The sequence below is a fragment of the Chrysoperla carnea genome, chromosome 3 (assembly GCF_905475395.1).
Source record: "Chrysoperla carnea chromosome 3, inChrCarn1.1, whole genome shotgun sequence".
Taxonomy (NCBI): domain Eukaryota; kingdom Metazoa; phylum Arthropoda; class Insecta; order Neuroptera; family Chrysopidae; genus Chrysoperla; species Chrysoperla carnea.
Window position 1 is genome coordinate 84,702,652 of NC_058339.1, and position 25,969 is coordinate 84,728,620.

Sequence of the window (25,969 nt, forward strand, 5' to 3'; positions counted from 1 at the left end):
TAAAAATCTAAAATATACAAGTCCTTAAAGCTGTATCGAATTTTTTTCGATACAGCTAAAGAGAAGTCACATACTTGAATTTGCCAATAATCAATGCCTGGACTATATGTGCAATGTTTTGTACATACAAAAAAATAAAAATAAATTCATTTTTTTAACTAAATGTAAAAAATACATATTCTTTAAATTAATTTTTAATAATCGTTAATTTTTTTGGAAAAAAAATTGTATAGTAAATGTATGTATTTTCGATACCAAGTATCATTACATTCGCAATTCTATAATTTTTTGGGATCAAATTTTTGAAATATCAATGCACGATTTGAATACAATAATAAAATGGAAAAATTGTAGAATTGTGTTCTCAGAACAAATTAAATATCGATATACCGTTTATCGATAAAAATTTTCATTTTTATATAAATATTAAAACTCATTTTCGGTTTACTTTATACTTTATTTTTCATTTTATTGCGTCCCATTTTTAAGAAAACGATTGAAAATAGATATAAGATACTCGAATTAAATTCTATATGTGTACAATTAATCGATTTTTTTCAATCATATAATTTAAAAGTATGTAAAACGTATAATCAATTCATATGTTGTATTCCCATTTTAGGAATTTTTCTCGTGTGGTGAGCTGTTAACATAAAACGGAAGTTTTCCCATCCATTATAAATCGCCGAACGATTCAAAATCGTTTTTACTATATGTTAGTCGTTTTTATTGTTTATTAGGTTAAAGTGGCTGCCCTGGGGTAGGACCCATATCAGGTTTACATTCATTTGTTCCACCAGCTCATTTAAGGACGTTCGACAATCCTGTGTTATCTTTGAGGTTATTATATGTTTAAAAAAAATTGATTAATACAATTACTGTACATGCATCTTATTTTCTAGAATAAAATTTGTATTCGGATATCTTTATGTATTAAAGATGGCAGTATTTTCCATTTAAATTAAAGTTGTTCTTATACTTACGCGAAGCAGAATTAATACACCACTTTGGTGCAAAAACAATCCAAATGCAAATTTTTTAGAATTATGCATTTATTTAAAAAGAAAGAAAATTTGCACTTGCGTCATTGTTTCGCCGGGGAAGTGTATTGTGAGTATTATCTTGAGTACTTAAATATTGAAGTTAATCAAAAGAACAATATTTGAATACAACATGAATTTTTAATTTGAATAAAAATAAAAAAACCTGTTGATTTCTATTTCGAAGAATTCAACTACATTCAAATATTTAGAACAAGCTTATTTTAGTAGTAGTTAATAAAAAAATCAAGCATTATCTCAAATAGTAAAGTAAAAGATGTAAAAAAAAATTGGCTAATAAAGGAAAATGAAATAAACCATCACTCTTTGATAAAACCTGTTGGAATGTGTTCCTTAGGTGTCAAATATTATTCGTAAACTATTAGTTATTTTCACAAACGTTTGCTGTTTGTTAATAAACAATAAATTTTTATTTAAATGAAACGGTTTATATAACGTTGACTTAAAAAGTTAATAAATTGGCAACTTGTTTTTCGTATTTTTCGATTATTTAAACAATCGTTCATGAAAAATACTACTCTTATTATTATATGTGTACGTAATACAAGTTGCCTGTTTATTAATATTTTAAGTTAACTTTATATGGATTGTTTCATCTAATTAACATTTTATTGTTTATTTACAAATATAAACATTTGCGCTACTAACTCAATTTTTTCGAATGATATTTGACAAATAAGAAACCCATTCCACCAAGTTTTAGCGATTTATTTTATTTTTCTTAATCTGTTACATCTTTGACTGTACTATAAGCTCAATTCCAAAACAGTGTAAGATAACATTTACACTAGGTTTACATTTCCATATAAAACACTGTACAAAGAAAATTAGTGTATTTCGTAAATAAGTTCATAGTAATAGTCGCAATTTTTCTGGGATTTTATTTTCTAAAAAAAAAAAATACAGCCAGGAATAAAATGAAATTATTTTCTCATACTAGGTAAATATAAATTGTAATTGTTTTTCTATAAAAATGAGAACACCTAAATGGGATGATGCGTGTAATCTGATCCTAAAGACCCGGTTTTAGGTATGCAACGACTATATTGTTTTTTTAAAAACAACTTATTTGATCATAAAAGCCCCATACTGAACAAATTATATGTATCGTGACTTTATAAACGTTATATACAAAGCTTTACTTAGAAGCTCTACAATTTGTTTTTCTCCCAAAAAAATTCTACAATAATTTATGTCAATGCATAGTTCAAGATTTATATAAAATATATGTTAGAAAAAGATTATTTGGAACATTTTTGAAAAAAAAAAAAAAAAAAAATTTTACTTTTTATTATCATTTTTTGTTTACAATAATTCTATTATTTTTGTATATATTTTGTAAATAAAATTAAATAGTTAATATTTTTCTTGTTATGTGAACGAATCAAATAATAAAAATAGTGCTTAAAATTAAAAAACTTCAATCACAATGAGTAATTTTCAAAAATATTAATTTGGGTTTTATTCTTCGATTTTGATTGTTGAGCCAACCGAATTACAGGAAATTACAAGTGATTATTTCCCTGAAAATTAGCTTAATTTTTAATTTGAATATTTAAAAAAAATACAGACGGTTATAAAAGTCATTATAACATTCTAAAATGCATTATATTTTGTCCTGACGAAACTATTAAAAATTCACAACAATATGTTTTTGTTCCTGTTGTATAGTGGATTTCTCCAAAACTTTTGGAAAAAAGCAGATTTTAAAAAAAAAAACCATTATAAAGATACAAGGAAAAAATCAATGCATTTTTTAATTTTATATTTAAATTTTAACCGCTTTTTATATTCTATTCTAAAAGCTTAATAAATCATTCCCAAACGATTCTTATCCAAAATTTGCAAAATAAATGTGATACATTTTTTAAAATGTGCCTTTTTCACCTTAGTTGTTGAGCAATATATTAATATACACAAGAATCCACTTTATTGTGATTATGTTTTTTAATTTAAACAAAAATGTTCATTTAAAATTTCTATTTTGATTTCATATTAAGGTATATTGCATCAGAAAGTTTTTTATCTAATAAATACATATCTCAAAGGAAATTTTTCTCGCGTTTGGGTTTCCTGCAAATGAATGTGGATATTATAGTTGTGTCCTTGTTACTCTTACATAGCCTTGTGGAATTCATTTTGACAGCCAAAACTGTTTCATAAAGAAACAAGTTTGAGCTTTTTTTAAAAAATTATCTTATTAAGAAATTAAAGAATTTTTTGATCCTAGTTAGAAAAAATTTGCGCGTTTATACATATTTACACATATACATATTTATTATTACCCACACACACATTCATATAAAAGTGTTTATACAAAGTAACTTGTTTAATTCATTCACAGATGGGGAGACTATAGTTTGCAATATACCTTAAAAATGTTTCTTTTTTGTACAAAATATGACGTATTTAATGGCACAAAGTACACTTAAAAAGTAAAAAGAAAGAAAACTTAAATCTGTTGTAGAGAACATCTGTATCGAAATGAATATTCGTTCCATTTATTAATATGATTTTATTTTAATTATTATAATTTAATACAATACATACTTAATTATTCTGCCTATGTAAAATATTTCCTTTTTTTTTTTAATATAATATATATTTTTTGCGTTTATTCAAATTACTATTATACATCGTTGTAATATATTTAATAATTATAAGTATTATCTGTTAATTAATTTCGTTTTTGGTGATTTTATTTCTCCTATTTTTTATTTCAGAAAATGGAAACTTTAAAGGTGTCTCATTATTTTAGAGTAAGATTCTAGGCATGTAATCAATAGATCAAAAGCTATCACGGGTACAAAATTTTTTAACGAGTAGTTTTCGAACATTAATTTCGGAAGGGGGGGGGTGCTATTTTCACGGAGCTTTATTTTATGACTACGAAAAACTACGAATGTTTATATCATTTTCTATTTGTTGCTATAGAAATGACAAGTAACATTTGTATAATTACAGAAATGACTTAAATTCTCGTATTAAAAATTTATCTAAAAAGTAAATAAATATAACATTTTTAGTTTTGTCTAATGATTTTAATCGCTTATTTTGTTGCATATTTAAAAAAATTATTCAATGTACTAAATGAAACAGATATTTTATATTTGTTGTTTGATTGTATGAACCGACTTTATACATATTTATTAATCAATATGCGAAATCATCACGAACGATCACGTAAATCGCAATGGTATGGGTTAGACGTTAACTTCTGTTCATTTGTATTAGGTAAGCATTTATTAGGATTTTTACATTGATGTTTTTGTGGAAAATATTAATCAAGGTTCAAAATTAAATTAATCACACAACCTATGAATAAAAATGGGTATCGTTCGATGACCCTATATTTCTTGAGGTGCCAATTTTACAGGGCTAAATTAAAAATCCAAAATACAATGAAGAAATATCTATAAATAGGTGAATCTGAACAAGTACGGTTTGGCATGAAATTTGCATATTTCAAAAATGCAAAATTTGTAAAAAAAAAAAAAATCATAATATCAAGCAAGATCAGTTCCTTATTTGTTGTTTCAGTAATGAAAAGTTTTAAGATGATCAAAAATAACGTGGAAAAAATAGCGATTCTTTTTATCCTTTTATGACGATTAGCGTTTAAAATACTAGTAAATCCTACCAGGAGAGTAAACAGGAAGAAATGTGAACTAGGTTAAGATATGTGCATTCTGGAAAATGTAAAAGGCGTAATAGTTCGAAAATTAAGAGAAATTTCAGATTTTTGATATATACTAAACCAAAGTATTACAGGATTTTTGCTAGAAGGACTAAAGAAAGGAAAAATTATTATCAAATTCAAAAAGGCTGTATCTCTGCGAAAATGCACCGAATTTGGAACCGCAATAGCTCGTTTGATAACTTGTACATTCTAGTTTTGGAGTATATTGCTCTAAAATTTATCACCTCTTCCTGCTTTGCACAGAAGGTTGAAATTGAAAACTAGAAAATACAAATTTTCTAATGAGCATGATAAGATTTTAGATGATGCCTTTTTATAAAATGGCAAACAGGTGAAAAAACGCCTAAAATATGGAAAAATTCTGCTTTTGGGCATCTTTTAAAAACGAAAAGTGGGATGAGTGATAAAAATATTTTCAAAACAATATGAAGGGGCTTTAAAGAAGGCAGTTTAATTTTTCGAATGAAAAACATTTCAGTGCGATGATTATTTCAAAAGATACAGGATTTCAAATCCAGAAGTGTCAATTTTGCTTGGAAAGCGAATGTCTTGGTCCAAAAAGATCGCATGGGAATATTTTATTGCTTGTTTTCAAGAAAAATAAACCAGCTTTCTATTTGGTACTCTTCTAAACTTCATAAAAAATTTAGGGATAACATTTCTCACCATTTCAACTCTCTGTGCAAAGCGGCAAGAGATGATAAATTTTTGAGCAATAGATTCCAAAACTAGAAAGTAAAAGTTTTCAAACGAGCTATTATGGTTCCAATTTTGATTTTTCGCAGTTTTTCAACAGCTGTTTGAAATTTTGTTAGTTCCTTTAATATTTTTCTTATCAAAAAAAATCTTTTAATACTTTCAGAATCTTCCTGTATTGAAAATTCTGGTGAAAGTCATATGACTTTCAAACTAAAAGTTGGTTTTCGTTTTCCAGGAGTATTTCTAACGTCCATATATTTTTGTTATATTGCTGAGCCAACGATTGAATATAAAATAACTGTGGAAAAAATTGGCAAAAAATTAAAATATTCAAATTATTTTTCGTATTCAGACTTTTTGTCCGTAATGCTTGTATTAATTGTGGTTTATTTAATAGAAGTAAGTAATTACTAACTAGAACTATCTGTTCCTTTGCTAATATTTGTTTGTTTGTAGACTTACCGTCAATCCAAAGTGAAACAACAAAAGAAACCAGTAGAATTGTACGACGACCATACAAGATTATTTTTAGTCCGTCCACATGATCAAGCAGCTACCTACAGAGAAATGAAAAATTTTGGTCGACTTTAAAAAAAATTCTTGCTTGAACTCAAAAATAAAATAGCATGTATTTTTATTACTTTTATTTATTTTAAAATACATATTAAAAAAGAGATTAATATTAAATTTGGTTTTTCAGCTAGGAAATTTAGAAAATTTCTCTACTTTATTAACATTTCGATGAAATAATACACATGGTAGTGAACATAAAAAGCAGGAAATGCATTTTGTGGGTTTTTAGTTTTTATTGCACTATTGAAACTGAATTTCAAAACATCTTCATACAAAATAATCGATTCTGCCTTTCCAATGCTACTTGAATTTCTAAAAACCATCCTAGAAACAATATTTATATACTTACAGATTCGTATTAGGTCATATTTCGAAACAATATTCTCGTGTTTTCTGTCTCACTATTTATCTAACAGATAAATAAATGACTCTAAGAAAATGTTTTCTACGAATTTATTGGAAAAATATTGGAACTTATTAGGTTATAAATAACAAAAAGTATTTTTTGGATTTTTTTAAAGAATTATAGCTTCTTTATATTTTAGCAGGTTAGATATTTTTAACCCCCGACGTAAATTGTGTTATAAGTTTGATCGGTGTTATAAGTTTGACCGCTATGTGTGTGTGTGTCTGTCTGTGGCATAGTAGTTCCTTAACGGATTATTTTGATTTTGTTTGAAAGGTAATTTAATGGAGAGTGTTCTTAGTTATGTTTAAAAAAAAAGTTGCAGAGATCTACAAGGAAAAAATCGCCTTTGTCGATTTTTTTCAATTTTCAAAATTTCACTTGTAAATTACTTCAGTTTCAGATGTTTAAATTACAATGAAATCTGAAAGGAAGTCTGACTATCTCAGGAACGTATATTTCAGATGAGTTGAACTGAATATCATTTGAAAATCAAATTGTCTGATGTTGGTAATTTGGTATTCTTAACATTACACTCAGCTTTTTGGACAGGTTTTTTAGGCTATTTTTATAGGGTCGATGTAAATAATCCTCTAGAGTTGTTAATGTAAGAAGACTTTAGTTAAAATTAGCTGTAAAGCCGAAAGGTTGTGATTAATCTGCTCGAGTCGAACTGCTAATTGTTAGTGTTTTTTTGGGAATCAACCACAAGACTTTTGTTGAATTAAGGTAAAACTTAATTTAAGTCAAGATTTATTTTTAAAATGTTTTCACTATTATTTTGAACTCTTGAGAAATTTCAGTGATCCTTCCAAAGAATAAGTTACTATCAAAAATTCCCATTCAATACAATAGTTATTTTTTCGCCTTTTCAACTCCCGATTAACTGCAAATACATGCGTTAAATTAACGTGCCTGTGTATCTGTCTATTGAATCGTAGCTCTTAAACGGGTGAAAGATTTCGATTTTTACCTTTTCTTTTTTTTTGAAAGGTTATTTGATAGTAGTGTTGTTTCAAGTTCACAACTAGAAAAGAGGTAATGATTTTCAAACAGCTGAGCAGATTTTCTTGACAGATAGCTAAAAACATTCTCGATCAAAGTACCATTCAAAAAAAAAAAAAAAAAAAATCAAAATCAGTTTATCAATTTGGGAGCTACGATTCTATACACAAATCGATTTTTTCGTAAACAAGAATTGTTTCAAAAAATTTAAATCCAAGCCTGTGTTACTCTTTCACCTATAAATACAAATGTATTTTCAATAAAATGATTGTTGTCTTCACTTTAAAGTAGCTAGTTTTATAGTTTTGAAGTCGAACACCTTTAAGAAATAGGTTTTATATAACAATATTGGCATTGGTATTTTTCCGATCTTTTATTGCATTTTGCTTTTTGTTTCACTTGAAAAACTATTTCACCATCATTTTCTCTCCTGCAGTCATTGTTTTTTTTTATATGTTTTTCTGTGTGCACTATTGAATGTCGTTTATATGAATAATAATAAAAAGTGAATAATGGAAGTGCTTTACAATTTTTATCGAGTATGAACAGTGACTTCTTTTACTTTTTATCGAAAACGTAGTCGTTTATATTTCACTTATTTAATTCAAACTCTATGAAAATAAAAATTTTGTTGTGGACGCCTATAGACGACAGAAGATTAACGTATAAAAAGGTGCAATTTTTGGCAAAATCGTGAAATAGGGTATTATCGTTAGTCAAAAATAAATATGGAAATTTGAAAAAAGTTAAAATTTATGTAAAAATATACTTAAATATTCTGATTTCGAGCCATGAAAGCACATTTGTAAAAAATGTTCTTTATCAAAATATAAACAACTTTTGTTTGAAACATTTGTTTGTAATCATCACTTGGGTGGGTACAAATTTATTAATGCCTCAATTGAATTGGTAAAACGATTTCATAATATATGTGATTTATTAAAATAAGTAGAAGAAAATGTTAACGAAAATGGTTTAAAGTGTGCACGACGATAGCAGTTAGTCGACTACATAACACCACTCTAGTAAGTAGAAAGCAAGGCAGTATGATGAAAAATAACATCGTAAATCTTAAAGAACATTAATCTTTTGATGAAAATGAAAATTGTATTTATACTATATAATAATACACATATGTGTATACCGACCGATTGTGCCTCATTATACCATGTATACTATATATATATGAAATATACATAGTATATTAAGTTTAGTCCCAAGTTTGTAACGCTTAGAAATAATGATGCTAGGAAAAAATTTTTGTCATAGGTGTTCACTAAATCACCTAATTAGTCCATTTTCGGTTGTCCGTCCGTCCGTCCGTCTGTGGACACGATAACTCAAAAACGAAAAAAGATATCGAGCTTAAATTTTTACAGCGTACTCAGGGCGTAAAAAGTGAGGTCAAGTTCGTAAATGAGCATCATAGGTCAATTGGGTCTTGGGTCCGTAGGACCCAACCATTAAACCGTTAGAGGTAGAACAAAAGTTTAAATGTAAAAAATGTTCCTTATCAAAAATTAAACAACTTTTGTTTGAAACATTTTTTGGTAAACATCACTGTTTACCCGTGAGGGCGCCAATTAGGCGGAAATTTTATAATATGTACTATACTTGATTATCAGTTATGTATGTGTCACATGTTTGTATGTGTAATGTGCTAAAGAAATCAACAATGACTATGCATGGTATTTCAACAATTAACTCAGTCAATTGTTTGTTTTCACTTGTTTTAAAATTAAACTACCTACCCGGATGTTGTCTTGCTACAATATTGTCAAAAAGTTTTGGATTATATGCATGGCAAGATTATATGAACTTTTAGTGAATTTAGGTAAGTATAATTTTTGTCTATACTGTACCACTCAACTGAATACGCATACAACACTCGAAGAGTTATTAGTTGTATACAAATTAATAACTTCCTACTCTAGTTATCCCTATATATTATACATGTGAAAGTAAGAATGTTTGTTTGTTTGTTACGCTTTCACGCATGGTTTTTAATGAAGCTGTACAGCAATATAACTCAGAATAACACATGAGATATAAATTATTAAATTTAATCTGACATTTACTATTTTAAATTTTTACAGAAATCTTTAAAAGTGCAAATGTCAAACAATTTTCATGGCCACCTTTTCTGATATACTCAATGAATTATGAACTTCAATTAACTTTAACTAACTTTATCTCTAGATAGAGACGATAGAGAATTGACTTTAAATTTTTATGGTCATCGTATTATAATATTGTTAAGGAGGTATTCATGGTTTAGAAGCCTAAATTAAATGTCGCTATCGTCTGGACCTCAGAAATGAAAAAAAAAATTTAGTTTTGACTTTTTCGAATTTTTTTGAGATATTCAAAATTGAAATTTTTAAAAACCCAAGGTTTAGATGATAGAGAGATATATAAAGAACATTCAAACTAAATTTCAAAGGAATCGATCGAGTAGAACTTGACATATCATGTTCACCAGTTTAAAAAATGTAGTTTCAAGAAAAATGCGTTTTAAGTTTGCGAGACAATTCCGGCAGTGCAGCTCGGATAATAATATTACTCACTTTGGATTAATCGGCGATCCCAGCTCCATACATTGGACCTTCTTCTAGTTCATATGAAATGTCTTGCAAATTTATTTTTCCTAACCGAGTTGTGTTCTTTTGTAGCAGCAGAAGCTCGCCGTATAGAGAACCTCAAATTTCTACACCAGAATACTATCTTAATAAGCATATAAACATTTTCTAACACTACTTATGCCCATAGCAAGACAACTGACATAATTCAGTGCAACATTTTTTAAAAACACACGGTACACTGAATGAAAAAAATATGACGGTATCAATATATGAAAAGTGCACGTACATTTTTCCTAACAAGTGAGAATTGTGAGTGCGTTTAATATAGGCAATAAATATTCTGTCGTAAGTTTCTTTACAACAATTTTTTTTACCATTTCTATAGATTTTTGTGTGTTAAAATATGTACGTAATTTGGATATATTACTTAAAATTTATATAATTTATTGATTTGAAAATAAAAATATTTATTATTGTTATAATCGTGTTACAATTGTTACAATTTTATTTTATTGAATGAAAATAGTTCTTTAGGTAATTGGAGTTTCATGCTCTGAATTTCGAATAGTGTAAGTGTTGATAAGTATTTAAACGAGGTCGTTTCCAAAGTTTGCCAATCGATACACTCCTTGCTTGTATAGAGCGATTTTGTGGATTTGGTAATTGTTACGTTAAAGTCATGGGAAGTTGTCGTGTCTGCAGATATTTGTAGGTATTAGATTCAAACTGTTAGGTAGTCGAATACATACTTATTTCATCAATGACTCTTTTAAACATTACTACTCATACAGCTTAAGTATCTTGGTTTCAACCTAAAATAGCTGAATAATTAGCATTAGTGACGATGTCTGCGTTGTAGATGGTATAAAGTACAGGACAAAGTATATATCCCAGTGGTACACCCGCTATAATAAAGGATCGAACTAAATTTTTGTTATCACTTCAGATGAAGAATTCCCGCTTCACGAATGGAAAAGTGAAGTTGGTTTCTAAAAATTTATACTAGTATGCAAGATATGAATGTTTAAAATTCCTAATAAAACAAAGAGGAAGATACCCACCAGTGGCGTTATATGTGGGTAGCGCCATAGAGATTACATATAGTCGTGTCATTTTAGCATTTCAAAGATAATTTTTTTGTACCTCAACCTATCGGGTCAATTTTTTTACAAAAATGCTTAAGAAGGTCCATATATCAAAATCTACATATAACTTTTTTACGATAGAAAGTTTGGTCATTGCTTTGGGACAAATAGGTCGAATCATTAGAATCCATTTCTGAGGTGATTTTTGAAAATTTTAAAACCTTGAAAATATTCAACAAAATGGGCCATTAACGTATATTCGGGGTCGCTGATCACTATTCCGAAGTCAGAATTTCGATATACTCCCCCCTCTGGGATTATTCGCCTTGCTGGTCCAAAATTGCAATATTCTATAAATATTCAACAAAAAGGGTCAAAAAAGTATACTCGGGGGTTTTTGGTGTCACTGATCACGAGTTCGAAGTTAAAATGCTAATATACTCTCCCTCTATTGGGGTTATTCGCCCTTCGATGGCCCAACACAGCAAAATTCTGTAAATATTCAACAAAATGGTCAAAAAAAAGTATACCCGGGGGCTTTTAGGGTCGCTGATGACGATACTGAAATCAGAATTCCGATATCCCCCTCCTGGGGACGCATTGCCCTCGGCATCGCTGGTCCAAAACAGAAACATTCTGTAAATGTTCGACAAAATGGGCCAAATAGTATATTCGGTTGCTTATAATCTTTGATTGCTTATAACTTCTTCGTCTTTTAATCAATTTTAATTTTACTTTCAAATTTTGTCATGGTATAAAGTTTAGTTTTACATTTCAAGGGATGGTAATGTGACTTGATGAGACTGATTCACCCTGGATCATGTACCATGGTATTATTATACCATGTATATATGAAATATACATAGTATATTTCCCAAGTTTGTAACGCTTAAAAATATTGATGCTACGAAACAAACTTTGGTATGGGTGCTCATAGAATCTTCTAATGAGTCCATTTTCGGTTGTCCACCCGTCCGCCCGTCTGTCAACACGATAACTCAAAAACAAAAAAAGGTATCAAGCTGAAATTTTTACTGCGTACTCAGGGCGTAAAAAGTGAGGTTGAGTTCGTAAATGAGTAAGATAGGGCAATTGGGTCTTGTAAACCTTTAGAGATAGAACAAAAGTTTAAATGAAAAAATTTTCCTTATCAAAAAATAAACAACTTTTGTTTGAAACATTTTTTCGTAAAGGTCACTGTTTACCCGTGTGATTAAACACAAATTGTATAGTATGTATTATATGGGATTATCAGTTATGTATGTGTGATATGTATAGGTCGGTATATGTGTAATGTGATGGAGTAATCAACACTGTCTATACATGGGATTTCAACAATTAACTCAGTCAATTGTTTGTTTTCACTTGTTTTTATTAAAATATGTATATTTTTACAATTAACTAACTGTATACCAAAGTATAGAATTTCAATTGAAAATAATTTATGGAGAATACATCAATGACTTCCATTTACATTCTTAACATATTTATATACATAAACCTACTAATATGTAATTTTGTATTCATACATATATTAATTACATTGAATACTAAATCAAATATATTAAGTAACAACTACTTAATATTCATTAATTAATTATATATTCCAAGCTATGTACATGATGAATATCGGTTATTATCTAATTTAGACAATTTTTTGTATTTGTAGCATTCCAAACTCTGTTTTTGCAATATGCCAGTGTCAAAAGTAAACACGATTTTAGATTCGTTATGTCTGTTTTGAAAAATAGACAATGTGTTTATAATACCAGAAATTTTCTACATCCCTTCGTTTAAAATATTTCAGCTTTAAAAAGCATTGTTTGAATCAGGTTACATTTTAGAAAATTTGATACTGCACTACTACTTCGCCTCTCGCAAGCAGAGTAGTGTCGGTCAATAATTATGGTGGGAGCGCAATTAATAATAATTCAGTAAAATATGCTAATGTACTACATAATTTCTTACCACATAAATTAAAAATTTAACGAAATATCTGGCACAATCTTTGTTTGAAAAGTACTTTGATCGGGAAAGATCGAGGAATCCTAAACTCGAACTTGAAACATAGCTAATAACACTCTCAATCAAATTTCCTTTCAAAAAAACAAAAAAATTAAAATCGGTTCATCCATTTAGGAACAACGATGCTACAGACAAACACACAGATATACAGATACACAGACACGTTAAATCCTCTTATTAGTTGGAGGCTAAAAAGTCAGTTAGAACCATAGAAAATTCGTAGAATTTTAAACTAAAAAGGGCAGAATCTCCAACTGTAAGAAATGAAGCATTTGACCAGGGAATTCTCTCAGTGGATTTTTATGGGAGCTAAATGAAGCATTTGACCAGGGAATTCTCTCCTCGACAGTGGATTTTTATGGGAGCTAGTGGAAAATGTTTGTGTGAGTTTATTCAACAAAGTCATATACATGCGTACTTGTGCTTTTTCGATTTACGCCCAGAGGGGGGGGGGCTTAGTACTCTACTTCTGAACACCACATTAATTCTCTTCTGGAAACATTTTCACATTCTAAGTTAACATTAAAAAAACTATTGGATTTCATAAATTGGACAACTCTCAACATTTTGTACAATAATTCGGATTTTCGCCGACTTGTTTTTGACGAAGATAAAGATTATTTTGTTGTTTCGTTCAAAAATTTAATTTGAATGCTATTAGAAATTATATTTTTAACGATTTTAATTTGACTGGTGACCATTTTCACTAAAAGTCACTGTTTTTGATACAGAAGCGTTTAAAAAAAATAAAGATGGGTTTTTCCCAAAAATTCGATCATGACGAAAATAAAGATTATTTTGTTGTTCTGGTAAAAAATTTGATGTGAAAACTATATGATTTTATATTTCGGACAATTCTACACACTTTTTATCTCGTGACATTTTTTACATTTCTCATCGTTTTTGATATATCAGCGTTTGAAAAAACGGTTTTTTTTTTCGAAAATTCAAAAAGAGCAGGAGTAAAAACACTCTATACTCGGATTTGTGATATCAAAAGATTGGAAACAATCGATTATGAAACATAAACACTTTAAGTAAAAACTATGTAGATTCGTTCAATACCTTGAAGATTACTCAAGTAATACAGGTATTTGTATAACACCAACATGTATACATCTAAGTAGGAACATTGTTTCTTATTCTTCGTCGTATGTAAATACACGAATGAATTAAAATAGTAAACATCATCACTTCGTACAGTCACAGTCACAGTCACAGTATGATAGTTTACTTTACTCTTAGTAAGTGTAAATAATATATAAATTTGTATATAGAATAATAATTTAAATTTTAGTTTTACCACATAGGTTAACAGTGTATATTCATTATACCATGTATATATGAAATATACATAGTATATTAAGTTTAGTTCCAAGTTTGTGACGCTTAAAAATATTGATGATACGAATAAAATTTTGGTATAGGCAAATCGATCGGAAATAAACTCGATTTTTGAATTTCTTGGGTCAAAATTACCTTATAAACTGAGTTTTCTCAAATTCCGAAACAAATAATTTTTTACGATTTTTTCGAATTTTTCTAAGGGGTAGTACCCCTTGAAAAAATTGCAAAAAATCGATACAAATTTATCGTCTCCTATTTCGATAAAACTCTGTATATAAGGTAATTTTGACCCAAAAAATACAAAAATCGGTTTCATTTAACGATTGGGCGAATAATTCTTGAGATAATACCGGAAATCGATCCGAAATATCGTTTTTTTCGAAAATTACTCGGCCAATCGCCAAATAAACTCGATTTTTGAATTTCTTGGGTCAAAATTACCTTATAAACTGAGTTTGATCAAATTCCGAAAAAAATAATTTTTTACGATTTTTTCGAATTTTTCTAAGGGGTACCCCTTGAAAAAATTGCAAAAAATCGATACAAATTTATCGTCTCCAATTTCGATAAAACTCTGTATATAAGGTAATTTTGACCCAAAAAATACAAAAATCGGTTTCATTTAACGATTGGGCGAATAATTCTCGAGATAATATCGGAAATCGATCTGAAATATCGTTTTTTTCGAAAATTACTCGGCCAATCGCCAAAAAAAATAAATAATCGATTTTTGAATTTCTTGGGTCAAAATTACCTTATAAACTGAGTTTGATCAAATTCCGAAAAAAATAATTTTTTACGATTTTTTCGAATTTTTCTAAGGGGTACCCCTTGAAAAAATTGCAAAAAATCGATACAAATTTATCGTCTCCAATTTCGATAAAACTCTGTATATAAGGTAATTTTGACCCAAAAAATACAAAAATCGGTTTCATTTAACGATTGGGCGAATAATTCTCGAGATAATATCGGAAATCGATCTGAAATATCGTTTTTTTCGAAAATTACTCGGCCAATCGCCAAATAAACTCGATTTTTGAATTTCTTGGGTCAAAATTACCTTATAAACTGAGTTTGATCAAATTCCGAAAAAAATAATTTTTTACGATTTTTTCGAATTTTTCTAAGGGGTACCCCTTGAAAAAATTGCAAAAAATCGATACAAATTTATCGTCTCCAATTTCGATAAAACTCTGTATATAAGGTAATTTTGACCCAAAAAATACAAAAATCGGTTTCATTTAACGATTGGGCGAATAATTCTCGAGATAATATCGGAAATCGATCTGAAATATCGTTTTTTTCGAAAATTACTCGGCCAGTCGCCAAATAAACTCGATTTTTGAATTTCTTGGGTCAAAATTACCTTATAAACTGAGTTTGATCAAATTCCGAAAAAAATAATTTTTTACGATTTTTTCGAATTTTTCTAAGGGGTACCCCTTGAAAAAATTGCAAAAAATCGATACAAATTTATCGTCTCCTATTTCGATAAAACTCTGTATATAAGGTAATTTTGACCCAAAAAATACAAAAATCGGTTTCATTTAACGATTGGGCGAATAATTCTTGAGATAATACCGGAAATCGATCCGAAATATCGTTTTTTTCGAAAATTACTCGGCCAATCGCCAAATAAACTCGATTTTTGAATTTCTTGGGTCAAAATTACCTTATAAACTGAGTTTGATCAAATTCCGAAAAAAATAATTTTTTACGATTTTTTCGAATTTTTCTAAGGGGTACCCCTTGAAAAAATTGCAAAAAATCGATACAAATTTATCGTCTCCTATTTCGATAAAACTCTGTATATAAGGTAATTTTGACCCAAAAAATACAAAAATCGGTTTCATTTAACGATTGGGCGAATAATTCTTGAGATAATACCGGAAATCGATCCGAAATATCGTTTTTTTCGAAAATTACTCGGCCAATCGCCAAATAAACTCGATTTTTGAATTTCTTGGGTCAAAATTACCTTATAAACTGAGTTTGATCAAATTCCGAAAAAAATAATTTTTTACGATTTTTTCGAATTTTTCTAAGGGCCCTTGAAAAAATTGCAAAAAATCGATACAAATTTATCGTCTCCAATTTCGATAAAACTCTGTATATAAGGTAATTTTGACCCAAAAAATACAAAAATCGGTTTCATTTAACGATTGGGCGAATAATTCTCGAGATAATATCGGAAATCGATCTGAAATATCGTTTTTTTTCGAAAATTACTCGGCCAATCGCCAAATAAACTCGATTTTTGAATTTCTTGGGTCAAAATTACCTTATAAACTGAGTTTGATCAAATTCCGAAAAAAATAATTTTTTACGATTTTTTCGAATTTTTCTAAGGGGTACCCCTTGAAAAAATTGCAAAAAATCGATACAAATTTATCGTCTCCAATTTCGATAAAACTCTGTATATAAGGTAATTTTGACCCAAAAAATACAAAAATCGGTTTCATTTAACGATTGGGCGAATAATTCTCGAGATAATATCGGAAATCGATCTGAAATATCGTTTTTTTCGAAAATTACTCGGCCAATCGCCAAAAAAAATAAATAATCGATTTTTGAATTTCTTGGGTCAAAATTACCTTATAAACTGAGTTTCATCAAATTCCGAAAAAAATAATTTTTTACGATTTTTTCAAATTTGTCTAAGAGGTCATAAGTCCTTTGGGTCTTTGCTCCATAGGACCTATCTTGTAAACCGTTAGAGATAGAACAAAAATTTAAATGTAAAAAATGTTCCTTATAAAATATTAAACAACATTTTTTCATTATTAAACATCACTGTTTACCCGTGAGAGCACAAAATTGTATAGTATGTATGTTATGGTTATAGGTATCAGTTATAGTATCAGACAGAGTAATCAACACTGTCCATACATGGTATTTCGACAATTAACTCAGTCAATTGTTTGTTTTCTCTTGTTTTATAACACTTATTAGACCGGTATTTAGCTTGAAAACTGGTACTCCAAGCAAATTCAGAAACGAGCAGTTTCTCAATCTAAAGTTGTTGGTTTAAGTATTTTCGGGACCCGTACTTCTCACAGTACTTAGCAAATTTTATATTTTTTACAATATATGTATCGATTTTCGCTGGTTTTTTAGGATTTTGATGTTTATATCTTAAAAATAATAAAAAAACAAAATTATGAAAAAAAAATATGTAGTTCAAGTATTATTCCAACCACAAAATGCCATTAAAACCCTCAGCAGGGTCTATAAATTTTTTTATATACAAAGGAGTTTTTTCGTCCCATAACTTTTTAGTATGGGCAATTTTTTACACGAGTATGTTAAATATAGTATAAACTTAGACTCTAGTACTTACTACAGCTCCTCAATTTCAGAGGCTGAGTGCACTTCCTTCATGCATATACCATGCAGTACACAAACCTATCACAACTATTAATTAAATTAATTTTGTTGCGACGGCGGGAATCGAACCAGCTACCCTAAGCAGACCGCGGACAGTATTGGTAACGCCTTAACCAACAGAGCTAATAGGGCAAAAATTGATCAAAGTTGCACACAAAAACAAGACCCAATGGACCTATGTTGCTTATTTACGAACTCGACCTAACTTTTTACGTACGTCCTTAGTGCGCTGTAAAAATTTCAACTTGATATTTTTTTTCGTTTTTGAGTTATCGAGTTGACAGACGGGCGGACGGACGGACAACTGAAAATGGACTAATTAGATGATTCTATAAACACCTATACCAAAATTTTTTTCGTAGGTTTTTTAATATTTTTAAGCGTTACAAACTTGGGACTAAACTTAATATACCATGTATATTTCATATATACATGGTATAAAAACCTACAACGTTTCATTTTAGTATGGATATACATGACGATTTGAAATGAGGACAAATTTCAAACCTTGTTCAAAGTAAACGTGAATGAAAATTATTCGAATAGCTGTTAGAAATATTGCATGAATTAATTTCAGCACCGCATCAAAAGGAAGGATCAAAAGACGCACCCGGATCAGAATTCCGACCTATTTTTCCTGCTAGATTCTGGTGTACTTCTTGAAAGCATTGCAATTTGCTGTTAGGTACATAATAAATATTATACAAATTGCAAAAAGCTTCCATACTCTCTTCCTTCACACTGTTGAGACTACAGAAACTTCTTGAAGTGTCATTCGAAAATATGTAGTGGAATATTTCGTGCAAACAATGCAAATTATTTGATTTTAATATATGATAGTGGAAAATTTAGAAATTATAATGTCTGCTGATGTAATAATGTTTTTAATTATTCTCAATCTCGAATATAAATTCTAGGAAGTTTTAAAATCTAGGGGATTGCTTTGATAATAAAACAATAACCGAAGTTTGGAATTAAATTTATTCGATTTTTATTATGGAAGCGGCAGAAAATAATTTATTATAAAATTAAAAATATTTTGTACTAGTTCTTCGGCTTTTACATTCCATCAGACATAGATAAAATCAGTATTACAATTACGGCTAGAAGATATAGTGACATAGAAAGATACACATTCAGGTAGACATGTATGTTATACGTGCTTAAAAATTGATTTTTTCCAAGTACACTTCTTCTTGCAAAATGGAATAATTCGAAAGATAAATAATCATAATGCATTTTATATTAGTTTTTCCTTAATAAGCTTAGACAGCAAATTTGATGTGAGTATTCATTAATATATTTTTCATTATCTTCAACGATTTCAAATAAAACTGGGCAATATAGACTTAATTAGAAAATGGTTTAAATAATGAGAAACAACATGAGATAAATATCCGGTATTTTGTCTATTAGTTCATCAAGTTTCCAGCAGCAATGCCACATGCCGATTTTTATATTTTTACCTGTAGAACCAATGGTTTTGCACGTTGTTTTGAAATTTAATCGAAAATTACACATTTTTGAGAAAAAATAGGTTTGCCCAAAGCTATTGTACGTAAAATTTCCGATTGATTTGTATATCTAAATTTTTCTTAGCTTTCATATTTTCTGAAAAATCTACATTAATGAAAATATTTTCGTGTTTTTGGTGATTTTTTCTAATTTTTAACCGACTTCAAACAAAAAAGGTGGAGGTTCTCAATTTGACTGTAGTTTTTGTTTAAATGTTTGTTATCTCAGACTTTTAACTTGGTGAACCGATTTTGATGATTCTTTATCTATTTGAAAGCTGGTGCTTCCCGAGTGGTCCTATTTCAATTTGGTCCAGTTCTGATAATTATGTGCGCGACAAATGGACTAACAACTCATTATCACGCCAACCAATTTCGATTATTCTTTTTGAGTGACAAACTAGGTACTTCAGATTCACTAAAAATAAAAAAATAAAAAAACTTTTAACAATAAAAAACCGACTTCAAAAAGTGAAAAAATAAAAAGGCGCTAAAAAGTAGAAAATTAACGATAATAAAATGTAGTTGTAATTATTGTTATTTTTGGAGTCGGTGCCAGCCAAGGAAAAAAATTGTGACAGAATAGTTTGCTACATTTGCTTTGCTGACACCGATTCCAAAAATAACAATAATTATAACTATACATTATATTATCGTTATTTTGCTACTTTTTAGTGCATTTTTATTTTGTTCTTTTTTTTGAAGTCGGTTTTTTTTTGTTAAAAGTTTTTTATTATTAAAATACCGATCTGTATATTTTGATTGGTCCTAATCCTTTGTATTTTCGTAAAAATCGATATACCATACTAAAATGATTTGAATAGTGACCTTGTTCTGGTTTTATACCAATTGGTAAAATAGGATAGGTTAGAGTGGCTGTCCTGGGGTAGGACACACTTAGACCATAGGGTCCATTGTGATACCGAAAAACGGTTGGCCCATTCCCGGCCAATATAAGTATTTAACGAATTCTAAGGCCTTGCTAATTCATTTTGTGTTAGAGCTTTGTAAAACGTTTAAAAACATTATACTATTAGACTATTGAACAACTTAATTAACTTATAGATTATAGGTTGTAATTAATATATATTTTATGTCTAATTTTCATATATATTTTATGTCTAATCATTGCATAGAATAACTAAATAACTAAATCATTCAACTTGTGAAGATTTATTTAAATTATTTTACAGAAAATACAGACTTTACGTCTGTTGGATGATAGACAAAGAGACAATGACACATTATTTATTTATATTTTCATTCTATGTTTAATTTATTGCGTGTGTTTTAAATTCATGACAAGAATATTAAAATCCATCATGCCATTCATGTGTACGAAAAAAAACAGTTTAATGCTAAAATATTTCAATTTTATTAATACTAACCGAAAAATTGTCGCTCTATTAGTTCAGTTAATTAAGGCGTAACTAATTCCGTCCGCGGTATGCTTAGGGTAGCGGGTTCTAATCCAGCCGTCGCAACACAATTAATTTAATTAATAGTTATGATGCGCCGGTGTAGTGCATAGTATATGCATGAAGGAGGTACACTCAGCCTCTGAAATTGAGGAGCTGATACAGGGAATTATCAGCGGAACGGTGGAAAACACATATATGGTATCACAATGGGCTCTATAGCCTAAGTGTGTCCTTCGTGGACAGCCAATATAACCTAACCTAACCGAAAAATTATTAATTTTGTGTTTCAAAATATAAAAAATTACAAATATCTCTGTAAATTTATAAGGGCAGATGATAGATAATTACAAAACTTTCCATTTGTCTCATATTAACTTTCAATTCTTCCGTTTCTTATTCTCACAAACTTAGTGTTTCTTGTTCTGAAAAAAAAATCGACAGGCGGTCTAAAAAATGTAAGTTCGGATTGTCAATAAAAATCTATTATAACAAGAGAATCAATCATCAATTTTTATTTACTCCAAACCTAGGAATAAAATATTTTCTGAATTAAATAATTCATTAATCTCTTTGTAACTGACCCTTGTTTACTATGATTTTAAAAGTATATAATTACAAAATGGGTACATAAAACTTTGTCTAAGTTGTGTAATCCAACGTTAATAATTGTAAAAAATCGCCCCCTCAAAAATTCATTGTTTTATATATACAGAAAGTTTTCCAAATAATGAAGAAGTAATAAGGTGTAATACAAATAATAATTTCAGATTTTTATTTGCGTGAGATAAATTTTGTTCGCATTAAATTTTGCATTAAGTAGGCGTTTTTTTAGAGTAAGAAGTTTTCCCAAAATGATCTTGACCAGATGATATTAAGGGCAGTTGAGTATGGAATATTGAAATTTAAAAGAAACGAGATGATTAATATGCAGTTAACTGACAAATAAGGATTTTACTGCTTGATATCTCGTCGAAAGAGACTTACAAAAGTGATAACAACATTTTTCCAACAAGTGAAAAGTCACAAATTACATTCGATTCAATTTACATTACATAATCGTTATTTACCATTTGATCAAGCTGTGCTGTTATGATGAATATGAATCACCCTGTTTAAGCGTAACATCAGCCATATTAGGTCGACCGACAAATTTACGTAAAAATCACAGTATGTGTGGCCAACACAAATTGATTTCTGCAGGAGTTCGTAGATGAATGTATGCTTTTAGAAAGTAATTCTACGCTGAATATTTTTTAACTTGCCGGTATATATTATATTGTTTGATTTGATGAAAATAAGAGAAAAACTTTTCTAGATTGGGTTAATTAAGAAGTATATGAAAGCATTTTTAAGTGCTTTTTGTAATTTCCAGTTTTTAAAACACATAGATATACGTACGTACCAGCCAAAGTATAAGCTTAAGCTCAAGTAAGCAGCAAACACATAATTACATAAAGTTTAATGATTACATAAATATACTTTTATGAGGATATTTTCTCTTCTCATAGTTCACAAAAATAAATAAAATGTATAATAATAATTATAATATTCAAACAAATAATATATTTAATAATAAATTTTTTGTTTATTTTACATTTTAATGATAAATACTGTGTTCTTTTATTTAATTCTTAAAATTTTATAATAAAAAGAAGAAGATTAATTCTATAAAATATATAATAAAGTTTGGTGTGGAATACTCACGTCACTTCCATATGGTGGATAGATTTTTATTGTTTATTTAGGTCAATCTCCAATTCCTTACTCCCGTTGGAATTCTATTAGTGAAATTTCTTCAGTAATATTCGGCATTTATATGTTATTTTTGAACTCTGAGTAAAAAAAGTTGACGTATCTATGTAACTGTAGGGCTAATTGACCGACCGAGTAAAAGGTGCAATCGCCTGTACCTAACCGTTTGACCCTTTTATATTATCAATAAATAAAAATTACTATTAATTTACAGGAGTGTAAAGCTAGCGTAAATTTTTCTGAATTAGGTTGCAAGAAAAAAAGAAAAAAGTTTGACTATTTAGACTGGGAGGTTGCGGATTCGAATCCAGGCAGCGGCAAATTGATCAATTATAATTAATGGGGTGGTAAATTGATAACACTGTCGTCGCTTGGATAAGATCGAAGTAACCGACTCCACCCACATCATAAGAAAATTTAATTGTATGCATTCGGATGTATAGTTTAAATAAATAAAGATTAAAAATCATGATGTGGGTGGCCTCTGTTATTGACGTGTACGTCTGAGGAACGAAGATTAAACCTCATTATTATTATTATTATTATTATTATTATTATTATTATTATCTGTGTAACTGTACCCTGGTATTTTGACTATAAAAGGGATTGGTCCATTTCAACTTGCCTATTTCTTATTAAAGGGTAACTTACTCGGTTTTGAAGATCATGAAGAATAAAATCTATGAATTTTCATTTCAGATTTGTAAACATCCAGAATAAAATTTAAATAATTTGGAGCATTTGACCCCAAAGGTTTCGCAATAATCGATTACATATTTCTTAAGATATTCGATTATTTCCTCATTTCTACCTCAATACTGTATACAGACGTGAAAATGTAATTTTGTTTAAAAAAAGTTTTATTAGTTCTTTTAATAAGTTTTGTGAATATGTTTGATTTACTTTTGAAACATATTGCTAGTGTATAATATTCTCTATTTAAACATGTTTCCAACAAAAAAAGTATTCATATTTTAAAAAGAAATTTATTTTGTATAACAATTTCCGCATACATACAGTAAATTAAACGTAGTATTTCATTTATTTGCATAAATACATATAAATTGTACAGTCCAAATATCATTTATTTCTCTCCAAATACAATTTATTTTATTTGGCAAATACTATAATAACATGTATACCATGTGTGTTTGTACCATCTAGGCATATACATATCTGTAGTATGACAGAATACGTCCGTTTAGTAATGCATCTAAGCGAGAGGAGAGCGTAGAGGAATTTTGATAGACTCGTCAAAAAGAAGCTACTTACGAACTTTCAACTATGCATTCATCAATTAACAAAAACCACGGTCCACGGTGTAGCACGGTCTATAACATGTTGACTTAAAATTACAAAGTGCCTAATTAATTTTGCTTTTTGACACTGAAATTAATTTTTCTTAAAGAATTTTTAGTCCAAATGTTAATAAAGTTATTAGTAAAATTTAGTTTTAAATCAAAATTATGAATTTTTGTTCTTAATACCATCAAATACATTTATTTCCTGTTTTATAATTTTTTATATTTTTCGTTTTCATATTTTCGTTATGATATCAGGTGGATGACATCGTATCATTCTCTTATAATTGGTTCTTAATAAATTAACAATTCAGAGCATTGAAAAAATATACACACCCCACGATTTCGTAAAATGTCTAACACTAGATTTCTACTCAAAGATAATAATTATTATTCCCAGTTTCATAAAGTTTAGTTATAATAAATAATAAGGAATATTTATTCGCACTTGGTTGCCCAAAACTGTTGACTTGGTTTGATGACGTTATGGTATGCATGAATATCATGTAATAATTTATTTATGCTTTAAGCATAAATTATATCATTGCTGTTAGCTTATAATAGTTATTTATGGTTGAAAAATACAGTAAAATTTTCATGTAGGGAAAGATGTAGTACCTTGAATCGTCTTAAGTTTGTCGACTGTTATAGCTATTTACGGCAATACTTTATCATACAGTAACTTCAATACAAATGAGAGTATTTTATGAGAATGCGAACAGACTCAAGACTGTGTGTTGATAAGGTTTTGTTTTCAAAAAAACTTAACATAAATGATTTTATCGGTATATGTTTTATAATCAATCCGTTTTTGTACCATCCCAGCATATAAATCTCATTAGTATGACAGAATAGTAGTTGTAAGATGCATGCACACGACAGAAGATCTGTCGTATCGTATCTGTAGTCTTACAACTACATGCTCAACACATGTACATAATACCTATCACTTAGAACTTAGATGCATTGCTTAACGCATATATTCTGCCATAATAGTGATATTGGTATTCCTAGATGGTACAAAAACGATCTGTATATAAATTCTCAAAAAAATACATAATATTGAGGAATAAGATTTAAAATACACGTAAATGTAAATTTTTTTAGGTACACTTTCCCCTGAAACGTGTTCTAAAACAATGATTTATGCAGAATTGAAGGTTTTCAATTTTTAATTTTTTTAGTTCGGATGAAATTAATTTTATTATAACTATTTAATATTTTGGACTTGAAATGTTCTACTCATACATGAAAAAATTAATAAAAATTGTTACAAATATCAGACTCAATCTTTAAGAGTTTTAGATTATAACCTACCCATCGATTTCCATCGAAATCCGACGAATAGCATCTCAAGGAAATCTGTAAATGATATGTTGAATCTACCCATAATACCTTTGTTGGTAGCTTTAGATAAATTCAGCAAATAGATTTTTATTTTTTATCAATCAGGAATTTGAACCTAGAAAAATATCTTGAGCGGATCTCGATAATTAATGGATTGGTCGATCATTCATCGATTACTGGCCGTTCTATTTCTTGAATAATGTTCTCAAAAATAAGGTTTTTCTTCCCAAGACTTTTATCGTTCTTCTGATATCACAATACTTAAATCTGTAAAATACTGACGTATTTTATTTTCCTAAATCATTCACTTACTTTAATTAAATAACGTTAAAACCGTTCTAGATAAACACTTTTTTCCCCAAAACACATAAATTAATAAAAGATTTTTCCCCTAGAAGAATCCCTCCCTCAAAATTAAGAAAATGTTTCCCAGTCTGACAAGGCGATAAATTTCATTCCTTAAAAAATGGGTTTTGTGTAGGAATTAGAAAATAATTTTGATGAACTTCTAGCCAATAATAAGAGTTTATGAAGCTGATGATTTATACTATAAAAGTATAAAAATTTATTTAAGACGAACGTTTAGTTAAAGTTAAGACTTAGTCCGAAAGACATTGAAACATATTTCTTTTATCTTTTGTATAATAGACAAAATAATATAAAATGACTGTTAGCAAGCTAGATATCGTTGCTCTTTCAACCTATTTTTATAGATACTAGAAAAATTCTTGAACTTTCTACCTTTTGAGTACCATCATACTTTA

The 25,969-nt window shown here is 28.7% G+C and overlaps 1 protein-coding gene across 1 annotated transcript; it reads left to right on the forward strand.

Annotated features, from left to right (window-relative positions):
* The first annotated feature begins 4,082 nt into the window (after positions 1-4,082).
* On the forward strand, positions 4,083-6,051 carry LOC123296612. Its single transcript, XM_044878159.1, has 3 exons — positions 4,083-4,295; positions 5,696-5,859; positions 5,917-6,051. The coding sequence occupies exons 1-3, from the start codon at positions 4,097-4,099 to the stop codon at positions 6,049-6,051; spliced, it is 498 nt and encodes a 165-aa protein (XP_044734094.1). The 5' UTR covers positions 4,083-4,096.
* Positions 6,052-25,969: the final 19,918 nt, after the last annotated feature.

What these genes read in the sequence shown, in the direction of transcription:
- LOC123296612 (XM_044878159.1), top strand. Translation starts at nt 4,097, where the DNA reads ATGATTTTAATCGCTTATTTTGTTGCATATTTAAAAAAATTATTCAAT. An exon ending in CTTCTGTTCATTTGTATTAG is followed by an intron (nt 4,296 to 5,695) that starts GTAAGCATTTAT and finishes TTCGTTTTCCAG; the next exon opens with GAGTATTTCTAACGTCCATA. An exon ending in TTGTGGTTTATTTAATAGAA is followed by an intron (nt 5,860 to 5,916) that starts GTAAGTAATTAC and finishes GTTTGTTTGTAG; the next exon opens with ACTTACCGTCAATCCAAAGT.